The sequence below is a fragment of the Protopterus annectens genome, chromosome 7.part0 (genome assembly GCF_019279795.1).
Source record: "Protopterus annectens isolate FY-2018-M chromosome 7.part0, PAN1.0, whole genome shotgun sequence".
In the NCBI taxonomy this organism is placed as follows: domain Eukaryota; kingdom Metazoa; phylum Chordata; order Ceratodontiformes; family Protopteridae; genus Protopterus; species Protopterus annectens.
In genome coordinates, this window is record NC_056739.1 from 403,184,827 (window position 1) to 403,203,572 (window position 18,746).

The 18,746-nt window shown below is 41.8% G+C and overlaps 1 protein-coding gene across 1 annotated transcript in view; it reads left to right on the forward strand.

The window, feature by feature from the left end:
• The window catches only part of DDX20 (DEAD-box helicase 20), a 204,149-nt gene that overhangs the window by 115,393 nt on the left and 70,010 nt on the right, over positions 1–18,746 (forward strand). The window contains exon 8 of the mRNA XM_044076991.1: positions 10,857–10,939. Coding sequence (XP_043932926.1) covers positions 10,857–10,939 — 83 coding nt within the window. The remainder of the gene's footprint in view (positions 1–10,856; positions 10,940–18,746) is intronic.

Below are 18,746 nucleotides of genomic sequence, written 5' to 3' on the forward strand. Positions count from 1 at the left end.
TTCCAGACTATTCCTGGTACCAAGGAAAGACAAAGATTGGAGACCTATCCATCCTAAACACATACCTACAGGTGCCAAAATTCAAGATGCTCACATTACAGCAGCTTCTTCCCATGCTGGGCAAGGAGTCTTGGCTGGTAACATTGGACCTCAAGGAGGCATACCTGCATGTCCCTATCAGACAAGATTGCAGAAGATACCTCAGATTTCTTGCAGGTTCAACCCATTACCAATTCTCTGCATTGCCCTTTGGCTTATCTATTGCTCCCAGAGTGTTTATGAAATGCCTGGCATCAGTAATCGCCTTCTGCAGACTACAAGAGATACAAATCTACCCATATCTGGACGACTGCCTGATCCAAGCGGACAGCAAGGACATACTACTGCAGCACCTGGCGTTTGTGATAAAACTGTTGAACTTCCTGGGATACACAGTCAACAAAAAGAAATCAAAACGAATACCCTCTCAACAAATAATTTTCCTGGGTGCCAGCTTGGATACAACCACCCAGATGGCCTACCTCACGCCAGACAAGCAAGGGCAACTGTCTCATTACTTCAGAAAAATGGCAACTTACACCAGGCTAACTGCAAGGAAAGTCCTGCAGGCTCTGGGATTCATGGCATCTTGCATGCTGCTAATCCCATGTGCAAAGCTGCATATGAGGAAACTTCAGTGGTACCTAAAAAACTTATGGTCTCAACACAGCCACCGCTTGGAAGCAATTATTCCACTCATTCCATGCCTTCAAAAGAAATTTCTGTGGTGGGCTCAAGCTTGCCAAAGAAGCACAGGTCTTCCTTTCTGTGTACCTCAAGCAACTCAAATCATCATAACAGACGCCTCAGACTACGCCTGGGGAGCACACATGACAGATCAGTGCATTCAGGGAAAATGGACCCGAAAAGAGAAGCACCTTCACATCAACCAAAAGGAAATGCTAGCCGTGCAAAAGGCTGTTATGACCTTCAAAGACCTACTGCATCCAGGCCAGCTATTGATAAGGACAGACAACACCACAGTGATGTGTTACATAAACAGACAGGGGGGAACTCGCTCATACCCCCTGTGCAGGCAAGCCATGACCCTATGGAACACAGCACTGGAATTGCAAATTCAACTACAGGCACAATTCCTGCCAGGGAAGGAAAACACACTGGCAGACAACCCAAGCAGAAATATGACAGATCCACACGAATGGAAGTTGCATCCTCAAGTTTTCACAAAGATAACTCTGGCATGGGGACAGCCAGGCATAGATCTCTTTGCTACCCACAGAAATTGCCAGTTGAAAAAATTTTGTTCAAGAACCTATCATCCACAGGCCTGGAAAGTGGACGCACTTTCCTTCAGTTGGGCAGCATTGACTGTCTATGCCTTCCTGCCTCTTCCTCTGCTGCCCAAAGTTCTATTAAAAGCCAGAGCAGAGAGGCCGAAAATGATTCTCATTGCTCCAGACTAGCCAAGACAACACTGGTATCCGCTCCTGAAGAGCCTGACACATTCCCCACCATGGATCCTGCCTCTAGTCCCTCTTCTGTTGTCCCAGCACAACTACAAAACTCTTCACAGCTATCTCAAAACTCTAAATCTAGCTGCATGGAGAATTCCTTGATTTCCCAACAGTTTCTCCTCTCCAAGGAGGTGCAGGATGTCATCTTGGAGGACAGAAGACCTTCTAGAAAGGCCTACTCCGCCAAATGGAAATGTATTTTGTGCCTGGAATCAGGAAAAGGGCCAGAATCCTTGGGTAATAAACATACCTCAAATTTTACAGTACCTAGCCAAGATGTTAAACAATGGACTTTCCTTCTCCTCCATCAAAATCCACGCTTCAGCCATTTCTGCACAATACAACACAGATCCTCCTTTATTCTCTCATCCTCTCTTAAGGCAGTTCCTCAGAGGGGCAAAGAATATAAAACCCCCAAGGAAACCACCACTCCCTGCTTGGGACCTCAACTTCGTATTGGAAAAGCTGACCCTTCCTCCCTTCGCGCCAGCTTCTTCATCAGAGTTACAGTACTTGTCATGGAAAACGGCCTTTCTTCTGGCTATCACCTCAGCTCGCAGGGTTTCGGAGCTACAGGCCCTCATGGCTGTGCAACCATTCATCATTTTCCATCAGGACAGAGTTTCCTTATGAACCAACCCTACCTTTATGCCAAAGGTAGTATCCAGTGTAGCTTTGAATCAGACTATCCACTTACCTACCTTTTATCCTAATCCACAAAACAAAGGGGAAAGACTACTACATTCCTTGGACATTCACAGACGACTTCGTTACTACTTGGACAGGACAAAGCCATTCAGGAAATCTGAGCAACTCTTTGTGTCCTATGCTGCAGGTGCTCAAGGAAAGGCCATTTCCAAACAGACAATTTCAAAATGGATAGCCCACTGCATACTCTTTTGTTACTCATTTCATGGAAAAACTGTGCCTGCATGCATCAGACCCACTCCACCAGAGCCACAGCTACCTCTGCAGCCTTCCTCAGGGGGGTCCCTACCAAGGACATTTTGGAAGCAGCCACCTGGAGTTCAGTGCACACTTTCTCCAAGCACTATCACCTCCCACTATACTCAAAATCTAGAGCGGGCTTTGCCACAGCAGTCCTGCAGGGCATCCTAGCTCCTCCTAGTTCCACTTAGTGCCTACCACCCTTACTTAGCTTTGGGATTCTACCCATCTGTTATGACCGCAGCTGTGTATGCACAATGAACATAGTACAGTTTTGTACCTACCATAAATGTAGATGTTCGAGTGCTCATACAGTTGCAGTCCAGGTTGCCCTCCCTCCATCCCCTCTCAGGACAGGCCTTATGACAAACACTTTTCATACAACCTTTTTGGGGTATTCTTTTATGGTGTATTTGCTTGCAACTACTGTTTTTTGATTTATCAACACTGCATCTTTGCATAACATTATGTTTGCCTTCCTTCTGGGGGCACCTGACATCTGGGGCAAGAAAAACTGAAGAAAATGTCGTCGGCTGCCTCTTTTGTACCCCTGCCGCACTGACGTCAGGGAAGAAGTGACGACAACCGATGCCGGACCTACACTTTGGAATTCGGCCGACCAAGGACCTGCCTGACAACAGGATAACCCATTTGTTATGACTGCAGCTGTATGGGCACTCGAACATCTACATTTATGGTAGGTACAAAACTGTACTTTTTGACAGGCCCTGGGGTTCCTTGATGGGTATCATTATTAACAGCTTCCTTCCAGCAGTACCATTATCACCTTGTATATGTCATAAAGTGTGTTTTCCAAAATTACAAAGAATGCAAGAAAAGTGTGTGCACTGTACAGATCATGATAGGGCTGGTATATTGCCCTACCAGACTTTTATTAATTTATGTCTTTAATAGCAATGCCGCGGTGGTACGGCGGTAGCGTTGTTACCTCACAGCAAGAGGTTTTCCCGTTCGATTCTCGGTGTGGCTTGGGAGTGCCTTCTGTGTGGAGTCTGCATCTCCTCCCTGTGATTGGGTAGTGTTCGAAAGACCTGCCTGCGTAAATGGGCGTGCCTTCGTTGAAGGTTGAGCATTGAGCTGGCACCTCGGCGTTTCGTAAAAATCTGCTGGCAATCATTAGTGGACTGGAATTCCGCTGTGGCGACCCCTTACCGGGAAAAAGCCGAAAGACAACAACATGTCTTTAATCTCATTTTTTCACGGAGTAGACACTTGAAGGCTTAGGGATGCTAAGCATCGATGACCAGGGTATACATAAGTTAGCTAGCTAGTTTGATGCCATTATCACTTTGAGTGGAGGGCACTTGGGTGTTGGTATTGATCCTGCAAAAATTTGACGGAGCATTTTATAGAGACTTTGTTTGCTGTCTTCCTTCACACATCTGCCAACAATGCCTCTCCACATTCACCAGGTCTACAAGACACACTGTAGCCTCTTGCGGGCCCAACCCAGTCCATGTACAGGGTCGATGAGGAGATTGAGGACACTAATGCAGTGTCTTACTACTGCTAGGGAGTGTGTTGTAATTCCCCTCCCACCCTGTGGCAGGCTTTTAATCTTGTTGCCTATTGGAGATGCATGTATGCTGCTTCACTTTGTGCCCAGGTAGTTTACCTATTGTAGCACAGAGCTTGTCAGGCTGTTGTTCCTAATATTATAGCAAGCCTAGTCAGCCTCCCTCTCCCCAGGATGGATGACTAGCATCAGCTGCTCACTCCTACTCACTCCTTTTTGGTTGTCTGGGTCACAGAAAGGGCTGTAAATTTTCGTAACATGGAGCTGTACTAGAAAGCAACTTGTTTTAAGATGAAACTCCCGCCTGAATTTGTTGACTTTTGGCAAAGAAAATAAAGCCAGGTCATTGTATGTTAGTGCCATAAACTTTTCAGGCATTGTGACTATTCACATTTTCGTAGCATGCAATTACTTGAGTGGGTTATAGTGTAGCTTGTTCCAAACTTGTGCACAAGTCTGATGGTGTTTACTGCAGTTACAGACTGCAGTTCTAGTTCCCAGCTCTAAAGTTTCCTATACTTGTGAACTTGAGTGCTTGTTGGTAAGTGCTTAATAGGAGCTTTCTGTAAGCAAGCATGATGGCTTTACTGTTGAATTTCTTTTTTCAGCTTAGAATAGTTGATTGCATTTTTTTTTTAAATCTTTGAGGTAGTGCTAGAGTTTTATTGGACTGTCTCGATGTTAGAACTGTCCATTTAGTTTACAGCTAGATTAACAATCTGTGGATTCTGGAATTGCCAGTCCTGTATAATTTGAATCGGTGACTGCATGAATTGTCTAGCTAGTGGTGACAGGAAATGTAATACTGAAGTGACCCAATTAGCGTGCCCACAGCCTTTGCTTGTTGTAGTGAAGTGTTTAAAATGGTGTAATGTTTACAATATGTGGAAGTGCAAATCAGAGGGCTTATTGCACTGAGTATGCCTTTGACTTGCCGTTGCCTAGTGGAGTGATGTGGACAAGTAATGGGCTTTGAGAGAGGGAACCTGTCAGATAATTAAGTATGTCTATGTTTGTGCTATGTAGTTGGCTTGAAGCAAGTCTGTATGAACCGAAGATTTTCACTTGGGCACAGCACATCACATATTCTCTCTGTGCTAATGTGTGTCATTTATGTATGTGTGATTAGCAGTACTGGTTGAAGAGCTGTTGCCCTCTGAGGAGTGTTTTTGTTTTGACTTTTGCTGATTTTTAACATTGTGTATAAAATCTCAAATATGAGACAGCTGGTTGAAATTTAAAGCTATTGAATGTGAACTGATCAAGCATAACTTGTCAGTTTAGCAACTGATAAACAAATCACCATCAATCTCCAAACAATTAGAAATAAAATACCACACCTACATGCCTGGTTAGACGAAAACAAACCAGACTTCACTGCCATTACTGAGACATGTTTAAAACCTTGCATCAAAGATGCTAAATTCCTACCCCTTAATTACATTTCCCTCAAAATAGATCGACCGCATAAAAAAGGGGGGTGGTTATCACCTTGATATACCCAAACACCAACACCTTCACTGTAGTTCAATACACAATTCTCAACAGCAGAGATACTAGTATCCTTTCTAAAAATGAATAACAGTAAAAACCTTTGTATCATAGTCCTATACACCCCCCCCCAGGCAAGAGCATTCCTACACTTGAAGATATTCTTGCTTAGTCAGCTAATAACATTACAAACAACACCATCATCCTAGGGGGTGTTAACATTAACTGGCTTAATATTTCTAATTGGGATCCTTCTACCAGCATAAACCTATATAACTATACGCAACTAATAACCAATATAACCAGGCCCAACAGTAAAACAGGCAGTAGTTTAGTTCTGGATTGGATACTCTTCTCCAGTCCTAACAAAATCTCCTCCAGCACACTGCCTAACAGTATTAGTGACCACACATCAGCCTTTGTGTGTCATAAGACCACCTCAAACCAGGATACGCGCACGCCGGACAACGTGCACGGCTCCAAGCAATCCATCAACATTCTAAAAAAGATGAGCCAGCACGTACAGTTCTCTCGAACCCAACTTTATTTTTGAGCAGATTCCACTAAATATTAAGGAATCCTAGTAACCAAGCATACCGGTTTCGGCCATGTCATGGCCTTTATCAATGCTATAAAGTCTGTACAAGTCAGGAAACCCGACCCCTAGTGAGCAACCAATATATACTCCACATTTAAAGTGATATAAGACCACCTCAGCCCTAATCACACACCAAGTTAAGCAAACCAGAGATTTCTCACTTCTCCCCCAACAACTTTAATGAAATCTTACGAAGGATCATCTGGACCCCACTCAAATATCTTCCTCTCCACGAGGCTGTTGAATTCTTCAATTCAACTTTTCTTAGAATTTTAAATAGGTTAGCCCCACCTCAACTAAAAAGAATAAAAGATAAACAGGCAACCTGGCTTACCAAACACACAATGCATATTATGTCTGCTAGGAATAAAGCTTGGAAAAGTTGGCAAAAAAATAAAATTCCCTAACAACTTCATTCAGTATGAACAATTATGCAACCAGGCAAAATGACTAGTGATTAAAAATAAAAAAACACTTCCTAAGCCTTCAAGACCAACACAAACTAAATGCAAAGAAATTTTGGAGCACAATTAATTCCCTACTCCATCCATGTAAAAATAACACACTTCCTAAGCCTTCAAGACCAGCACAAACTAAACGCAAAGAAAGTTTGGAGCACAATTATTTCCCTACTCCATCCATGTAAAAATAACAATACTTGTCCTAATCCAGATAAACTTCCCACTGAGAGAGATTTGCTGTTAAATTCATATTTTGACACCAGAGCTAAACTCGCCACTACCTTCCCACCTATAGACTCCTGCTCACCTGAACCTTCCACGTCATACTCCTCTATTCTTTCTCACCTATACCAACTTCCACTGTAAAAAAATAAATAAGCTCAAATGTTGTACTAATGCACCAGACAATTTCTACAACTATCTGCAAACTCTATTGCCTATGCTAGCAGCATACTCCTCAGTAGATCTATTCAGGAGTCCAGTATACCAAATATATGGAAGAAAGCATTTGTTCTTCCACTCCGTAAAGGTGGCAACAACTCTGATATATTTCTAATTTCCAACCCATCACTATCCTCTCTCTATCTCTAAAATATTAGAAAAATATATTCACACTTCTTAATTATCTTGTCCAAAGTCAGATACTTCCCCCACACAGCACGGCTTTAGGTCAGGTCATAGTATTTGTACTGCTCTCATATCCTTTATGGACACACTAAACAGGGCTTGCAATGCTGGTTACATAGTCTCCTCACTGTTCCTAGATCTCTCTAAGGCCTTTGACACGGTTTCCCTTCTGCTCACAAAACTCACCAACTTAGGTGTCTCTCCCCCCCCCCCCCCATACCTTAAACTGGTTTGCAGACTATCTCACCAGTAGGCAACAATCTACCAAATGGCAACATTCCTCACCTTTTCTCAACACAACCACAGGTGTACGTCAAGGAGCTATAGTAGGTCCACCCCTTTTCAGTATATTCATTAACAACTTCCACACCACCCTTACCCATTGCACAGTTATCCAATATGCAGATGATTCTACAATCCTCTGTACTGCCAAATCTGTATCTGAGTTATGTCTTACCCAAAATGTTTCTACTGCAACCGGAACTTTGATGTCAAACAACCATCTTGCTCTAAAATTCCAATAAAACCAAACTTCTGAGACCCCCCCCCCCCCCCCAAAAAAAAAAGTACCGCTCTGAATAAGAATGATTTTTCTGTCCAATCCTATAATACTCTCATTGAAGTTGTTCCAAGTATCTAACTGCTAGGAGTTATTGATTAAAATCTAACATTTGACCTCCATATCCATAGCAACATAAAAAAAAAATCAAAAATTAGGTGCCCTCTATAGACAGAAATACTACCTTAATATTACTGCAAAAAAAACTCTAGCATCATCCTTCCTACTATCATCTCTACTGTACGGTGCCCAATCCTCACCTATATCCAGTCCTCCCTGAAAACCACACTGGACTCGTGTTACAACAAGATTGCCAAATATGTAACAAATTCAAAAAAACTCAGCACACCACTGCTTACATATCTCTACAACAGCTAAACTGGTTTGAATTCCCACACTACCTCACTTATTCACAATTCTACAACGACCCCCCATTAATATTCCAAAGCGTACACGTTGTAAATCAGACTTAAACTAATGGAAAAAGGTCCGGTCACCCGGACTTTTTCTATTAGCGTGTGTGGTTTTTTTTTTACAGCAAAGGAGAATGCAAGATCTCCGTTGATTTTTAGAAACAGTCTCACTATGTTAAGGAGTTTAACATAGCGAGACAGCTTTAAAAAAAAAAAAAGGCAACAGAGATAGGAAGATCTCCGTTGTTTTTTTAAAGCTGTCTCGCTATGTTAAACTCCTTTAACATAGTGAGACAGTTTCTAAAGAGCAACGGAGATCTTGCTTTCTCCGTTGCTTCCACCCACAGCTCTGATGTACTGCATAAGCATACGCATGAGCAGTACATCAGAACTGCCGCAGAATACCAGACAGCTGCGGAAGGGCAGCACGGAGGCATTATACAATGCCATTATTTAAGAAAAGTAAGTGTTTTTTTTCTTAAATGTCATTGTATAATAGCAATAACCCACTTCTGGGTGTGGTTAATGCTGGATTTTACCCACGGTTGTCTTTGTTTGGCCATTCGCCCTCGTGACCAAACCACACCGACCGTGGGTAAATCCAGCATTACCCACACCCAGGCGTGGATTATTGCTTAATTAACCACTGCACGTTAACTCTTATACAAGCCTTCAACTTGCCCCTCTTTCTCCTCCTCATTGACTACATACTACCCTAATAGGTCACTAAGATCCAAAAACACAATGATGGTGAAAGTTGAAAAACCTAACCTTGCGGTTGGTCAAATGTACTATTTTACTGTCTCTCAACTATGGAAGGCCCTCCCACCTTCTGTCGGAACAATCCGTAATCCTGCTCTCTTTAAGAAGTCTCTCAGATCACACCTCTGTTCTCTCTGGCAATGTACTTGTCCCAAAATAGTGCCTCCTAACACCTGATCCACTACTATATCTCTCTACAATATCACTACTTAGGAGCTCTCTCTGACGTGCTGAATGCCTACAAAACTCCAAGTAACCATCAAAACTGCTACTCTACCTAACTTCATCCTCAATGATCAAATTGTACACAATGTTGATGTGTAAGGTTTGTAAACAACTTGTACCATTGTGTTTAATATTTGTTTCCATGCATTGAGACTGTATAATCCCTGTATATTGTGCTTTTTCTTGTATGTACTGTTAATGTTATGTGGAGCTTTTCTCCCCAGGCCTGTATTGAAAATGGGCTCACCTAGGCCCAGTAAACTTTCCCAATTTAGTAAATGCAATCAGTCAATCAAGCAATAGATAAAAAGGTTCATTTTTATATTCTTTTCTTGTATTTGCAGCAGGGCAAGCTCCCTGCAGGCCCTGTGTAGAGGACTATAGCTCTCCACACCCACTGCTAATTATATACACCAACTGCAAGATCCCATTACATTGGGGAAAGGGAAAATTCTCCAGTCTCCACTGTATCGCATTGTTGCACAAAACAACTGCTGGCACGTATGATCAGCTGATTTTTAATCAGCTATGCGAGTGGTTCTGTGGGTTCGACAGCTTGTAGCGAACCCAAAATCTCATATGTGCACACAGATTACTTGACTGGAACTGCACCAGTTTTGCTAGGTCAGAATTTTAGTCCCTGTGTGTTAAAGGGTGGTAGTAAATCTTGAACAACCCCCAGTTTCTTCCTGATTCAGATTTATGTGGTTCTGTGTTGTATACATGGGGATGGGGTGAGTGAGATGAGTGCTCCAAAACCATCTTTATTTTTGTTAGAGGGAAAGTTTGAGTGGTCTTGTATTTCTGGTTGGGGTGTGATGTTTGCTACCCACTGGTAAAATGTACAGAGCAGCTGTACTTAAAATTGCAGAGCTACAATGCTTTGTGTGTGCATGTCTCAGTGGTTTTGCATATGGGCTACAGTGATTTAGCACCAAAGAAATTTTACAGATGTGGGATTGGAATTCCATCTTTCTCAATAGTTGAGTAAAACTAGCAGGTCTGTGCCAGCTGGCATCTTGCAATGATTGTGTCTCATGTAAATTGTATGCTGCCTCTATTGAGGAAAAGCGTATGTTGTATAGTATTTGATATAATTTTTTTTCAGTTTTATATTACCCATAATAATTAAATCTCTATTTAATGAAGCTGCATGTTGAGATGTAATTTGCTTGAAATATTTTGCTGCCAAACAAATTCTTCAAGAAAAGATTTAACCGGAATAAGCCATACCAAGTAAAATCTGTAAAATGGCTTGGTCCACATACATGGTGGGGAGGAAAACTGGTCAGATGGGCATACTGCTGAATCTAAGTAGTGGACTAGATCTGATGTTGGACAACTATTAATGCTATAGTTACCTCCCACAAAAAGTAGTTGCTGCAGATTCATCAATAACTGCTTGCGTTAGTCTAAGGTGTAGTAGTACTTTTGCACCCCTACACTCCCTTTTTGAAGAGAACAGAATTACAGATGAGTGTTGGAAATTTTATTTTTACATAAATGTTCAAAACTCCAGTTTGACCTTACTGGTAAACCTCTTGCTTGTGTATTATGAAGAAAAAAGAACATAAAGAAAAACACAAGCCATGCTTCTGTCTTTTGTAAGATAAAATGATACTTTGGAAAACTTGTATAAATACTTAAAATGACCTGTGAATCTCTTACTGAATTTTTTTTGTAGCAAGCCCCCTGATATTTTGCTTAATTTGTGTTTTTAGGCAACATGAATCAGAACCAGAGGCTTGAGGCTATGACTAAATTAAAACAGTTTCATTGCCGCGTCCTTATTACAACAGATCTGGTATGTATAAAGGTTTTGGTGAAGTTCTATAGGTTGAAACATAGTGCATATATATCTGATTAAAAATACTGAATGAAACTATGGTGATTTGTAGTATCAAGTTATTGAATTTTGACTTTGGAACCTGTTTAGTTGATTCAGTTGCAATTTACCAAAATAAATATGGCTGCATAATGCACCAACTCCACCAAAATGATCAAGTAAACAATTATGCAGTTAGCATAGCCAATGCTCTTTGGATTTTTGTTAACATCTACATCTCTGTTATAAAGGCTGTGATGTTAGGATTTGTTGGACTGCAAGTCCCTAGTGCTGTCTAGAGAAATATTGTGTTTGCTGTGTGGGCATCATAATTGCTTGCGTGACGGTTGTGAAAGGATCCAGTTTTAGACTTTGACTTTAACTGTTTTCTTTGCTTCTTACCCCAAAGGTACAGTGACTATACATAGATGTCGGGAATAAGGCAGGGTATTGCCCTCCAGCTAGAAAACTACTAAAAAAAAAAAAAACTGGGTTCCAAAATTTATACCCGTTTGCAGTAGTTACCTTGCAGTTGCCATAAGGAAACTAGTTTTACCTAGAAAGTGCATGATTCATGGTTGGGTAGTAGTCAACAGCCTCCTACATCTTCCATGCTTTCATAGAAGTCCAAAGTTTTAACACCTTAACACTTTTTTTTTTTTAGGGTAAGGAAATGCTGGGTAGTCTTTGAAAGCAATAGTATGAGTTGCATTATTGGTCAGCCCTTGACTTGAGAGGCCTGCCTTTAGCCTTTTTCTAAACCCAGTGTTATTTCCAGTTCTCATCTGTTTCTTTTGGCCTGCTCTGTGTTTCCTGAAATGTAGAAGCGATTTGCCGCAGTAGTTGCTTACCTTTGCTCTTTTTAAACTGCTGCAATCACTGCAGTACTAGACAAGATATATTGTGTAGTATTCTTATACAACTTGTATGGGAGCAAATGGATAACTCTGTTTTTTAATTCAGCCACGTTCTGAAAATTGCAGATTCTCTTAAGGTCTATACCTTTTTGTGCTGATGTTTTGTGGTAGTAGTTACAAAAATAGCTTTAGCTCATTATAGTGGAGTATGCCTCCTACTAACGGCTGTAGGCATCAAATATTGTTTGTTGATATTTCCATAAATACCATGCTATATGCAAGGTATCAGAAGATTTCATCTTAAAAGCTTACTTGATGGCTAACACAATTGTATTGATATTTGACCTCTGTCTAATGCAGCCAAAGACGTATTGAATATTATTTGTATACTGTATATTTGTATTGTTATAAAGTTCATATTTCTCTAAATATGTCAACATTCAGGTAACGGAGATAACTGCTCACAGGTGTATGAAGAAAATCCTGCTGGCAGTGTGTTTTTTGCTTGAATGATTACTGAGGTTTCGTAAGCTGTTTATATAACATTACAAAATTAATATTTACTGCCTTTAAACTAGATTTTATAAGCCAAAATAAAGCATCAAACTGAATGCCACTGATGTAAATATTAATTTATTCTGAATAGTTTGCCATTTAGTTTTCTAGTAACACTTACGGATCCAGAGATGTGAATATTTGGTTGAACTGTGAGGTGATAATTTCATGTTTTTTAAGGCTCAAGCCACACCCACAGAGTTAAATGTACACACGTAAAAGAGCTGTACTGGAAGGAACGAGTTAGTAACACATTCTTGTCCATTGACATTAAAGTTATGCGTGTATGTGGAATATAAAAGGCTTGGCAGTTGTGATTTCTGAAAGTACGATATTTGCAGCAAGACTTCTCTGCATTCTGGTAAGGTGTTCTATCTAAGGAGGTTCTCAACAATCCTAAACTTCTGATAAACTAGGAGTAACATTTTCTGTTTCAGCCAGTATAGCAACAGCAAAAAATGAACATTATGTTAATGAGGTGGTGTCAAATTGCAGTTTAACTGTTCTGTGGAAGTTCTAAAATATTAAATCTGATGTTGTCCTTTTCATTCTTCTCACTGATGGGTCATGGATCTGACTCTCGGACCTGAGTCGGCCACATTTTCCAGACTTGGATCCCAGTCTCGAGCTCCTCCCTCTAGCCACAATGGCCTACACCATTTCCAGGTTCCCCAGCTCTCGTTTGTCACCACTGTGACTGGCCACAGATTTTCAGTCTCGAGTGAGATAATGACTTTGAAAAACCGAAGTTAAATTTTTTCTGTCAGAGTAATTGCTATATAGTTATCCTCCCCTCCCTTTACAATTTTCCCAGGCATTAGGACTCCTGCCGTTGTTTTCCCTTAAACTTATGTTTTTCTTTTTAAGTGCTGTTGGGACTTGTGGTTTTTTATTGAAATAGTGTTAAACAATGTTAAGTTTCCCATAGTTAAGCGTTTTGTCTTTTCCTAGGATTGAAGGTGTTAGAGTAATTTAAAATAGTTAAGAATTTTCTTTGTGTTGTCATTCTGTGTGGTCAGTGTAGCTGCTTGTGGTGACTGAAACTTCTTAGTATGTTGGATAAAACATCTGGTTTTAAATGTTCTGATTGTGGACATAAAATTTGGGGCCAGAGCATCTACTATTGGCTTGTAATATCTGTGAAGGCTTTTATCCAAGAACTATTGCTGATTGCAAAAACAAGCTTATTTTGAAAGGGCTTCTCCTTACTTTATCTCCAGGGATTCAGATCCCCTCGAAGCTTCATCATGGCTCTTCATGTCCCGCAAAGCACCCTCACAAGATCTCAAGGGCTTCCTTGGAGCCTCCAGCCAAATCCTGTAAAATCTCTGATCCTTTCACTTCAGATCTGAGACTTTCATCTACTCCCTTGGATCCTACAAGGATCATTGCTATTACAAGCCCCCTAAGGCCATCCACTTCAAATTCGGATCCTAGGACTACAGATTCGACTGCCAGAACCCAAACTCCGGAATATACTCTTAGACCCGTTTTCCCGACTTTACCCACTAAATTACTAGAGACTTCTCCAAAGCATTCGAGGCCTGCTTCCACTGAGTTTTTCTGATACAGATATGGACAAGATGATGAGATTCCTCAAGGCTCAAATCCAAATGGATTTCTTGCTGACTCCATCCCCTCTTGGATCTGAGAGTCTTCCCACCAAACCTGTTTAGTCTCCTTGTTCTCTCTTAGTCTGAGCCCCAGGATCCTAGGTACCCGAGAGTCAGTATTTGATCTGAGGAAGCTTCCTTTGTTGACTTCCGGCTACCCTGACCAGCCCTGCTCCAGTATCATCTGTTCAGAGCAGGTCTTGGATCCGTGATGCCAGTGTCTGATCTGGGGGAGGGGTTCGGCTCCTACCTTCTCAGATTTGTCCCTTCCTGTTGGCTCTTTCCCTGTGACAGCTTAGGTCTGATTCTGCCTGGAGACTATGGAAAAGGGGTTGCCCCTGTCATCCCCTCTTCAATGGCTCCTGCTCCAAGGGGGGAGAGGTGGGTTTTTTTCTGGGTCAGTCAGCTTTCCAGATTTTTACATAGAGATCTGACCTCTTTGATCCGTGATGCCAGTGTCTGATCTGGTAGAGGGGTTCGGCTCCTACCTTCTCAGATTTGTCCCTTCCTGTTGGCTCTTTCCCTGTGACAGCTTAGGTCTGATTCTGCCTGGAGACTATGGAAAAGGGGTTGTCCCTGTCATCCCCTCTTCAATGGCTCCTGCTCCAAGGGGGGAGAGGTGGGTTTTTTTCCGGGTCAGTCAGCTTTCCAGATTTTTACATAGAGATCTGACCTCTTTCACCTCCAATCCTTCCCTTCATTGGATCTGAGCGCTGAGCCTGTCATTCTTTACCAAGGTCAGCCTACCCTGAGAATTCTGCAGGACCTTCCCCCTGAGGAAGCCCTCCGTTTTTTAGATTCTTCCCCTGAGCACTCCACAGAGGAGGCTCCTCAAAAGAAAATGTGCAAGAGGAGGCACATAAGACTCCTCAGTTGAGTCCCTCATTGAAGACTCAGACTTTGAGGGAGAAGGGTCCCCACGATCACCACCAGATGTCTCTTGAAGATCACTGGACAGAAAGGTGGCTGGTTGGCCCAACCTCCTTCTGAAGAGTCAGTGTTCTTGGAGGCTTTCAGGTTGGGCCCGTCTATGTCTTGGGTGACCCCCCCCGCCCCACCTCGGCAGTCAAACTTATTGATTTCGTTTCTCACCGGACTTTGAGCTGGGCACTTTTGAACTGATCCCCAAACACCCGGACAAATTTCTAGTACCCCTTAAAGACAGACTACGTTGGTGTTCCTCTTGATGCCATTGATGTGGCAGCAGCCACCAAAAAGGAGCTAGCCGAACAGAGCTCCTCAGTCTATCCGCTGAACAGGAAGTCTCAAGCGATGGACAGGTTTATGCCTCTGCTACCTCTGTGCTGAGTTCATTAAACTACTTGGTACATTTTACCCGCTTGCAGAGAGACTTGGTCAAGGAACTCTCCAACTCTCTTGCAGAGGCCATGTCGAATGTGGAATTCAAGAAAGTATCTCCCCAACCAGCTACTCTTACTTCCGTGGCTAATTCTTCCATAAGGCTCATTTCCCATACAGCGTAAGGTACCTCACAGGCAGCCGCCTCAGGTGCTGCTGTTGGAAGACATCCCCAGATGAGGCTTTGTGACTTTGCGGAACCTTTCAAGGTGTCTTCTGTCAGTGCCCCCTTCAATGGGTTCTCCTTGTTTGGGTCATCTGTCAAAGAAACTCTTACCACTTTGAACAGGAAGGGAAAACCCTATCTGCCATGGGGATCAAGTTTTCTACCCCTCAGCGGTCCTTTTCCAGAAGCTAGTCAGGTGGTAAGAAGACTTTGTTCCAGAAATCCCAAAGGTCTTGTCAGGATCAATTCAGGGATTCTTCTTTCAGAGACAGAGTAGGAAATTTAATGGTAGATGCCTCCCCAAAGGCAGAAGGGTATGCCGAATCAGGGCTTCAGGGAACCCTTCTCGGACAGTGCTCCTGAAGTGCTGCCCGACTGTCCATCTCTGGAGGCAGTCTGGGATCATTTTTCTTGGCACCTGGACTAATCTGACATGAAATGCCTGGGTGCTAAGCATCATATCCAGAGATTGTTGCATTCCCTTTGTCCTCCCTCCTCCAGTGGAACAAAAGTAATTCCCAGATGTACCATCCAGTCAGAGGGAGCACACAGCACTAGTGGTTCAAGAATTACAGCACACAGCACTAGTGGTTCAAGAATTGCTGCAAGAGAGTCATCCAAGAGGTCCCAACCGATCAAAGAGGATTCAGAATTTACTCCACTTCTTTTTGGTGCCAAGAAAAGCTGGGAAAGTCAAAGTTCCAGATGTTTTCAGTTCAGTCCATCCTACCCCTGTTGTTGAAGGATGATTTGGATGTGTTCTATAGACCTTCAGGACACATTCTAGCACATCAAAATAAACAGATGCTCCAGAGTTCATCTGAGCTTCAGGCTGGGAACTGGTCATTACCAATTCAGAGCTCTGTCCATTGGACTTGCCCAGACCCCAGGATGTTTTACCAAACGCATGGCAGTAGTTGCAGCTGCCCTGAGACTGAAAGAAGTCCAGGTTTCCATATTTGGACAGCTGGCCTCTGACTTCCCCAACCAGGCGTCAACCTCTTCAGGCCAGGGATTATTTGTTTCAGATCTTCAGTTCTGTGGGCATTGCTGTAAACCTTGCCAAATCAAATCTGTCTCCCATTTAGAGTTTGCAATTCATTGGTGCCCTTCTGAATACAAAACACCAATGGCCTCTTTACCTCCACATTGTGTAAGATCTTTGAGTAACCAAGTAATGGGACATGCTCTCTTCCATCTCCATCTGCAAAACTGATACTACAAGCTGTCCGCTGCCATCAACTTAGTCCGTTTAGCAAGGTTATTTATGCAACTCCTGCAATGGACTTTGGCTGGTCAGTGGTCTATTCTTTGCCAACAGCTATCTGTTCCTGATTTGCAAACATAGTCTTCAATGGTGGATTCATTTAGACAGCCTGTTCCTGGGCAGGCTGTTCCTTCCTCCTCCCCCCACAGTCAGTGATCACAGATGCTTCCCAACTGGGGGAGGTATTTCAAGGTAAAGATGGTCCAAGGCAGTGTCCTAGAAGTAGAAATGGAGAAACTGGAACCACGAACAGCTTTTAATAAAATTTGTGTATAAAAAAAAAACTTGCATTTCATTTTAAACTTTGTTTTTATGTACAAGTGTCACACTTTCACCATAAAGGCTTTATCAGGCGGATACAAACAAAAACGGAGTCCATTTAAGCTGATAGTCACATGATGTTAATTGATTTGATTAATGCAAATGCATTAAGTTTTAATAGTCACCATATCATTAAGACCAGGGGTAATGTGAGCTGTGAACCTAAAAATCCATTTAAGTTTTTCATACTCTTGAGATATTTCATGTTGCCCCCTCAAAGAGGTTTTGGTAATATTTTCAGTATTGCAGACTAAAAATAGTATTATCAGTGTCTTTTATGAGACTGGACACTTATTAAGTGTATTCAGATATTTGTTGCTTTGTAGAAGTACTCCCATTCTGCTTGTACCTCTCTTGTAGCATGCCATTGTTACTAAAGCTCATTTTGCAATGTACTTCTCTTTGGTGCACTGTTAAGCAAATTTCAGCTTGACTTTGGACATTTTTTATATGTTTTTTTTCTTTGTGTGTGTAAGTTGAAATAAGCATTGCACATATTCCAGTTTACATACTACAGTCTGTCTAATTTTCTTGACAGCTGGGTTCAGGATAGGACTGAAAAGGCTTGAACTATGAAATGCTTAAGGCAGGATTTGAAAGGCAAGAAAGGAGGCACGAAGGAGCATGGAAGACCAAAAAAAAAAAAAAAAGATGCGGTTTGCTATTATTTTCAGGGATCTAGCCCATTTTTCTGCCTGCCACAAGCATTAATTTGCAGAATCCAGTGACAAAAAGCAAGTAATAAGGCCCTTGCATGGCATCCTATTCTCATTTTGCAGAGGGCCATCTAGAATGCTGATGTGTGTGATGCGTGCAGGAACTGTCTTCTGCCAGACCCACAGTGGTGGTCACACCTCACTTTTGGACCAGCACCAGTAGACAGTGTTAAACCGCAGGTTGTGATACCTTGCGCCATTTCTGCTCAGTATATGCTTCCATATACTGGCTAGGACCATTTCCTTTCCTATAGTGCCTTTTTAAGCAAGGTCAGTCAAATTACTTGCATAGCTAATCAGAATCAAAGTTATGCAAAGGTAGCACTGCTCAGCTATAGGCCTAAACAAGTGATTCCTTACAGGCATTCTCTGCTTTTAAAAATGTAGATCTCTGCATGGTTTCAGAAAATTGATGGGACCCCAACAGGGTATTGGTACCTACTGCTATTTTAGAGCCAGAAATTTCTGACTTACTAAATTTTGATATTTAGAATGCTGTAATAAAACTTGTATAAATATATTTCCTTGTGAAAAGTTTTTAATATAAACTTGAGGATGATAAACCTATAGGTCTTAAAATCAAAATTCTGTTTTATTTTATTTTTTTACTTTTTTTCGTACAGTGTAAAATTACTTACTCCTATATGACCTTCTGCACATCTGTAAAAATATCTTAACTTCCACTGATACATAAATAGGATGTACCTACAAAACAGAAGTATATTTCTGAGAATCCCTCTTTTATGGAATAAATTTCCTTTGGATGTATTGCAGAGAAGCTTCCTTATACTCATAAACTGAACAAATGGATGGGCAATTATAAATACATCTCCTGTATGAGGATCTGACCCTTCAAGCCCTTATCGAAAGGGGTTGAGTCTAGGTATAAATTAGCTATGCCAGTGGGGTACCTACAATTTGGGGTATTGTGG